An 8,336-nucleotide genomic window follows, 5' to 3' on the forward strand; every position below is an offset into this window, starting at 1 on the left:
CACTTTTTCACAAGAAAGGTTTTATGATTCATATTAGTTTATTTCATTTATTTTGTGCAGTGCTTATAGTCTAGTCGCAACATAGGGGGTCCCGTGTTCACTTTTAGGTAGCCACGATTTGATGGTGGTATTATAGGTTTTTTGGGTCGCTGAATCCAATGGAAGTGGTCTGGAAGCCCAAATGTGGTGCGTTTAATTGTTATTAACAAATTATGGTAAAATTAGGTGGTATTTTTCAGGAATTATTAAAAGTCCTGTAAATAAATTGATAGTGTTAAGGTCTTCTCTGGTGTATTTTTGGCCGCTGAATCGAATGCGACTAGTCGCGATTACTCAAAATGTGTTCTTATTTTGTTAATAACAAAATAATTCAATTGGACATAGTAATTAATAAGTCAATACTCGCAATCTTAAGTTTGTATTTTATTAGTTGTTATATAATCATAAGGCAACCGGTTTCGAGTCTTACAATATATGACTATTCTTCAGGCCCAGTACAAAAAGTCTTCACAAGACAAACTACAAGCTAAACCCTAATAACACAAAACATTCCATGAATGTTCCTAGAATGTACACACAGGACATTGAAAACATTCCTGGAATGTCCCCAAATGCACACGAATGTCCCTGGAAAGTCCCAGGAAAGTGCTGTGTCAGCATTTTAAATATTCTTAGAATGTTCTGTTGGAACATTCCATGAATGTCTACGAATGTTCTTTGGACATTCACAGTCTATTTTTTAGACTGAATGTCTTGTTGGAACATTCCATGAATGTTCTTTGGACATTCACAGTATATTTTTAGACTGAATGTCTTGTTAGAACATTCCATGAATGTCTACGAACGTTCTTTGAACATTCACAGTATATTTTTTAGACATTCACTGAAATATATCGTCAGTAATGTGACAATACCTCCTATGTTTTTTCATGAGGTTTGCAGGAGACGAAAAACATTTTTTAAGGTCACTTTCTGTTTTCGTACGTATTCTGACTTTTTTGTAGTAAATAGATAGTTGAATTTACTGCAAAACAAGTCAAAAAATATATGAAAACAGGAGGTGGCCGAAACAAGTTTTTAGTCTATCTTACAAATCTCTTGAAAAAAACAGATAGGAGGTATTGTCACATCACTGACGATATGTGGCCATACCAAATAATACATCCTTGATAAATATAAACATTTTTATTGCAAAAAATCTTTACATACATTTTTTAATGTAATTTACTGACATTCCTAAATATTATAAAAAATGTGTCACATTTGCTTTGTAAACCTTTCTTTTGCTTTTCGTAGCCACATATTCCGTTTCCTTTCTGGTTTTTTGTAGACCACTTCTCTCAGCTGATTCTAAAAGAAAATAAAATAAAAGGTAATTTTTCTATCCTTTACAATTAACAATCAGAAGAAATATTATTTACAGGTAATAATACGCATAAATAATAATAATAAAAAAATAAATATTAAATAATATTTAAATAAATAATAAATAATATTTAAATAAATAATAAATAATATTTAATAAATAAAATAATAATAATGAACATTTTGTATTTTGACAACGACATCCGACGTGGAAGTAGAAACCTTAATAAAATTATTTTTTCAAGTAAATTGTGGCTTATTTCCTCATTAGAATAGTTAATTACAAAAAAGCCACAAAGAAATAGATTTTTCACAAACAAATAAGTATTTAGTATTCATTATATTTATTGTTTTTATTATTTACTTTAATGTCCTACTGGTACATTATTTGACAAATAATGACATTTCGAAGTCTGTTAAGTACGATATAACGCCCTTGGGCATTAAATTTAAATAACGACTTAGATACTGTCAAGTTGACAAATATCAACCTAAGTAAAACTATGGTTACCACAATTATGTTACTACTGTTACTGGTAAATGTACTTATTTAAAAACTAATCAATTCAGAATTCATTCAAATTTTTCGCATATAAAGAATAATTTAGTCAGACTTTAAACGTTGAAGACACCACAGGTATTATAATAATAACGCTTTCGGTCAACGTATATCCCTCAGGCCCTTGTTAAAAACACCATTGACCTCAAGCGTTATTATCCTTATGGATCCCTTGGTACCTTAATAACTGTAACATAAGATTATACCTTAATTCTTGTTTTCTATTTCTGATGTTTTTATTTATTTACATTGAATATTAATCTGTTTTGTTGTATAATCTACTTCGCAATAATTATGTGATATATTTGACTTAAAATGAATTCAAAAATTTTTTGCAGTTGGGCAACAATGTCAACTTAGATCTCCGATGTAGATAATGAATTACAACAGTATCTATATTGTACAGACTGTATTATTAATTAGGTTATTTATTTATTTATTTATTGAAATATACATCCACCAGGTATAAACCCATAAAGGTGTACATAAGAAAACTACATACATTGACTGGACACTTGATGACAAAATATAAAATAAAATAAAGAATAACCAAAAATGTTTCTGTTGTTAATACACATACACAATAATAAACAAAGACCTTAATAAAGAAAAATAACATGGCATCAATTCGATAAGCTATTGCGCATTTCGCGTTTAAAGATGTTAAAACCAAGAAAAAAAATGCATATACCTGTGTGACATAAGCTATTGGAACAGCACAGTCTCTTAAACGAACAGATGAAAGTGAAGTTCTGTCAATATCTTTTTCTAAAAAGTGTTTTGAACATAGTCCTCTATTAACAAATCTGATCTATACTTCATGTCTTCTTCGCAGGATCTTCTGGAAAGCTAAAAATACAAAATATATGCATTACTAAGCATTATTAACAAATTTTAGTTTTAAATAAAAAATATGATTAATGGACTCACAAAATATTATAAAACAGCTTAGAAATTGTTTATTAGTATAGTCGGTTCCCCAAACTCTGACACAACTGGCTAGTGATTTTAGTAGGTAATTTTTTTTTGTTTTTGGCCAATTTTGCCAAAATTACAGTAATTATTAACTATTTAGTTATTATTTTTTTTTGCCAATTTTATCAAATTGGCAAAATTATTTACTAAATCACTAGCCAGTTGTGTCTGAGACTCAGTAGTACTGAGACTGAGTTTAGCAAATCGACTATAATATTCTGTGTATTCATTAGTTGGTACTGCATATTATAGTGTGTGGTCTACCATCCTATTTATAAAGGCATACATTAGCAAAAACGCAAAAAGAATTACTTTAGTTTTACAAATCCTATTGTTATCTATTTACTATTTTAGTTAGGAATAAGCGAAGTTTGTGGCTTATTCACAATTATTATTAAAATAATAAATGGATATGACCAATTATTAACTTATAAAATAAAATAATAATTCTTCTGATTTATGCCTTTTATTCACTTTGTTATATTATCTAGGTTACTTAAAAGATTTTTTATGAATAGTATTATTAGGGTATTAATAGTATTAATTTATTTTCTGAAATACAGGGCATGCCTTCGTTTACATATTTGCATACTAACCTTTTAATAGGGCTTTTCATTCACAGTCATTTGTTTGGAGCTTCTGTCATAATTGAAACGTTATTCCTGCAGATTTTTTTATCTACATTTGTTTCTGCTACTCCAACTGCGTTAAAAACAGGACACCATTTTATTCACTATGTTAATAATACTATTAAAGCTATTATAAAAGTATCCGAATTAAAAAAATATTCTTAAAAAGCACAAATAATAAAAACAACGATCCACCCACGGCAAAGCAAGGTGGCCAAGATGAAGATGCCAAGATGGCCGAAGCGAGGTCGTTGGTTGGTCGTTTTTAGTCACGTGATGCCCTCTCAAGCGCCATGCACAAAAATATATGCACGGCGAATTTGAAAATGAACGCAAAAGAAATAAATATAAATGCCTCTCTTGGGTTTTGCATAAGTTATAAGTATTTTTTTTATTAACAAAATCGCATTCCAAATTGAATATTCGCGAACAATAATTTTTATTACATTTGTATGTTTATATATTGTATTAATTGAACTTGGGAAACTCTTTAAATTTGACATATTATTGCACTGTAGGCCTAAAGTGTCACTTAGTTTGTCTGGTATGTTATAAGTAATGTTGTATCTGTTACACGTATGTATTATTTCGCAACTTAAAATATAGGAACATTGGTAGTATGTTCACAGAATGTCTTATGGTAACATTCCAGGAATAATTTAAACAGATGTTCACCGAATGTTCCCTAAATGTCCAGGACATTCAAATATTGATAGAACTTTGGTAGTACATTCCTGGAATGTTGTGTGTTGTTAGGGAAATCATAAAACGAGAGACATGTACATATACATATTATATAAAACTTAAAAAACAACTTTGTCTTGGTTTTAATCACATACAATAAAGCCAAACAACTGTATAGTATTGAACTCAATAGTCTACTATAGCATGTAAACTGAGACATTTTTGCCATTGGGAGCGATCAATCTGATGGGAATTGCTTGGTATATAAGTAATTTAATATATACTACCATCAATCCTTAAATAGTTAAGGGTTGATGGAGTCCTGACAAGATGGTATGCGATCAAACAACATATAAAGTTAATAGTAATCGGTATGTACTTACATAACAGCTACTGAAACTGTTCTACAGCTAAAGATGTACCTGGAAGTCACCAGCCCCATAAGAACAGTTGACCAGTCAAACAGCCCTTAGTCTCTTAATTGTTTGTTATGTTCAATGTGGAACCTGGCATAAATTGCTGTGTTCCCAGTGATGTATGTTTTTTATCATTAACAGTTGTGGTTTGTCAGATTTTGCAGTTGTTTTTTATTTTTAATGTTTAAGAAAGTGTAAAACACATTTAATAATTTAATAATGGGACATCACACAAAATTTTTCACATGCACAAATTTTAAAATTGTTTTTTGGTTGCCAGAGACTTTTTATTATTTGTCATATTTAAGATTGTGCTGTCAGATTTCCCAGAAAATTTTGCTTTCCCAATTGTATAATGGACTCGCATTGGCAACCCTTTCATCATTTAACAAAATAATTGTTTATTCGCCGAAAAGCTCGAAATGCTTCATCTACAGCAAGTTTGTAGTCTTTTTCATAGTATTTTTATAAGCTAAATCGATTGTCACTAGTCGTGATAGCTTAAACCGCGTTCCGACTTTGTTATTAATAAATTATTGCAAAAATAACGGTTTATAGTAGTAAAAGTACTTAGAATGACATGAAATTTGACATGCACGTAGCTATAACATGTCAAAAAAATAAGTGATATTGTGCCGATGTGTGCTTTTACCCTGGGGGTGAGTTTCACTCCGTTTCGGGGGTGAAAAAAGAAACCTTTAAAATAAGTCCGGAATTGAATAAACTGATTAATTCTAAGCAACTTTTGTTGTATACAGTTTTTCACTAAGTCAATAATTTTTGAGTTATTTGCGAGAGAATATGTTCATTTTTCAACAAAAAAACCAAATACATAACTCGAAAATTATTGACTTATACTAAAACCGAAAATTGAAGACGGTGACTAATACATCCGGAGGGATTTCTAAGCCGCAAATTTGAGAAGTATCAGTAGCGTACTAACTGTAGTGAACAGTGAGCGTTTGACTTTTTGTTGCATTTAGTGAATAGTGGAAATTTTCCACCGGAAAGCGTAGTTATAGAACTCTATTATTATTGTCATACAGATATTTCGTTATTTCTAGGTGAGTACATTATACAGTTAGTTGTGAAATTTAGATTTATTGATTTAAAATACTTCTTGTCTTAAATTAAATCATGAAATGACAAGTAAACACATTAAACGCATTGTAAAATTTAATACAAAACGATTAAGAATTAGATTTCTAATCAAAAAATCAAGAATTAATTATTACATTGTAATAAAGCAAAACCATTAAGTAATACTTATTATTTTTAATCAAAAAAGTCAACAATTATTAATGATTGTATTATCAATAATTCATTTTGAAAATAAAGAAAATTTCGAAAAGCGTATAGAGCAGGGGTCGACAAATAATTCTAAAAGGGGCCCAGAGAGTGTTAAAAAATTTTGTCGCTTGATTCAAGTCAAGGTAAGAAATATTGTTCATTATGGCTTTTCAATTTTTGATCAAATTTCCTGGGTAATAAAGCAACATTCAATAATAAAAATACGTTAATTGACATTTCATAGACGTTGTTAAACAGAGAAATTAAAACATGTAATAATAACAAAACTCGGCAAGATTAATGAAAGTATATTTTTGTCTTTATAGAATAAAAATGGATGCGGCTGCTGGCACAAGTACGACACAGTCTCATCGACACAAACCACTGTCAAAAGCTGAGAAACAAATCGTGTGGAAAGTATATGATGGGCTTAAGAAAACACATCCTACAACGGAAGCTGTAGATCGCTGTTCGTTCTTAACAGGAGTGTCAGCCACCACAGTTGAAAGAATTGTGCGTGAATTAAAAAGCACAGAAACTTTAAGTGCGCCAAAAACTCGCCAGCGTGGACGAAGATCTTTTCATTTAAGTGAATCGCAAATGAGTATAATCCGGAGAACTGTACATACGTTCTTTTTAGAAAATAAGCTTCCAACTATCAAAAGTGTTAAGGTTAAGTTGCAGGAGAACGACATGATTCCTCAAATGGGCCGTGAAACTCTAAGAAAAGTTTTGCATAAGTTAAATTTTCGTTACATGAAACGGTGTCGGAAATCAATCCTAATAGATAAAGAGGAAATTGTATCATGGCGACGAAGATATCTGCGCTCTATTAGGAATTATCGTGTTTCCAAAAGAAAAATATACTACCTTGATGAAACTTGGATTAATGCCGGGCATACGGTTTCAAAAATTTGGCACGATACAACTATAAGAACTCCTCGTCAAGCATTTATAGAAGGCTTATCTACAGGGTTACGAGCACCATCAGGCAAAGGTCAACGTCTTATTGTAGCTCATATCGGTAGCGATACAGGTTTTCTTGAAAATAATGCTCTCGTTTTTATATCAAAGAAAACTGGCGACTATCACGAGGACATGGACGCCGTATGCTTTGAAAGATGGTTCGAAAACGTTCTTCAGCATCTCGAACCTAACTCAGTGGTCGTATTAGACAATGCACCCTACCATAGTCGACTTGTTGAACGAATTCCTACTATGAGTGACAAAAAAGCAGTTTTGCAACATTGGTTGAGGGAAAAATCAATTCCATACGGCGAGGATATGGTTAAATTAGAGCTTATTGGTATTATTAAACAACATCGTGGTACATATCGTCAGCATGCTGTAGATACAATGGCTAGACTTCATGGCATTACCATCTTACGACTACCGCCTTATCATTGTGAATTGAACCCAATAGAATTAATTTGGGCACAAATGAAAGGATATGTGGCTCGGGAAAATGTCACATATAAAATTAGTGATGTCCAGCGTCTCTTGCAAGCCAGTTTGGACAGTATTAATTCAACTGATTGGAAGAATGCGATAAGCCATGTCATTAAAGTAGAAGACGATATGTGGAGGTTGGACGGCATGGTGGATAATGTTATTGAGCCTGTGATAATACAATTAGGATCAAATGATTCAGACAGTTCTGCAGAATCAATGGAGTAAGATGATTTGCAAAATTATGAGGTACATATCTTATTCTTCTTCTTCTTTGTCTGTTTTTCAATATGCCTCCAGTAAGTTGTCATTCCATTATTTTCATGGTCTTCACACTGATCGTCTTCCTATTAGTGAACCGTCTCTCGCCGTCCTTACTACTATATTTGTTGTCATTCGGCTTATGTGGTCGTTCCATTTTACCTGTTTTTTACCCAGTTGTTATTGTTATCCGCCTTGCATCTCCGTCATATATCTGCACTAACCCTCTCTAGCTCTTTTAGCTCTAACTCATAGTGTCTTACCATCAATTTTTCGAAGGGTTTTTATATCTGCTGTTTCTAGCATTCTTTTTGTCCTGTCTGTATCAGGTCGTGTTTTTTCCGCGTAGGTAATTATTGGTCTGATGACTGTGTTGTAAATTTTGCCTTTATCATCCATACTGCTTCGAGCTTTCTATAGCTAGATAGATGAGATACATATGTGCTGTTAAAATTAAACTAGTCGCATTTACTAGTGTTGTAAAACAACCTATTACTCTTATAGTAATACAATATCTTTTAGATTCATGACTCTGATTGAATATTACATTGTGGATTAGGCCTATTGGGGATACCACATACAAAAAAAACGCACCGATAACTTTACCCCATGGGTGGTGTGGAAACAAGTTAATTGAAGAGGTTTTAACTCCACGTCTTGAGATTATTAAAAAGTTAGTTCAGTTGTGAATAATTGATTGTATAATAA

At 31.7% G+C, this 8,336-nt stretch overlaps 1 protein-coding gene and 1 long non-coding RNA gene across 2 annotated transcripts; one reads left to right on the top strand and one right to left on the bottom strand.

Moving 5' to 3' along the window:
• Positions 1-1,162: 1,162 nt before the first annotated feature.
• On the bottom strand, positions 1,163-4,782 carry LOC126884358 (uncharacterized). The gene is made up of 3 exons (XR_007697982.1): positions 3,496-4,782; positions 2,616-2,773; positions 1,163-1,350 (listed from the first exon to the last, which is right to left on the bottom strand). It is a non-coding gene; the product is annotated as an uncharacterized LOC126884358 (long non-coding RNA).
• A 1,469-nt stretch (positions 4,783-6,251) lies between these two features.
• On the top strand, positions 6,252-7,595 carry LOC126885459 (uncharacterized). Its single transcript, XM_050652030.1, has one exon. It carries the CDS (start codon positions 6,252-6,254, stop codon positions 7,593-7,595), a length of 1,344 nt encoding a protein of 447 aa, XP_050507987.1.
• The last annotated feature ends 741 nt before the right edge of the window (positions 7,596-8,336 follow it).

Source organism: Diabrotica virgifera, chromosome 5 (genome assembly GCF_917563875.1).
Source record: "Diabrotica virgifera virgifera chromosome 5, PGI_DIABVI_V3a".
Classification (NCBI taxonomy): domain Eukaryota; kingdom Metazoa; phylum Arthropoda; class Insecta; order Coleoptera; family Chrysomelidae; genus Diabrotica; species Diabrotica virgifera.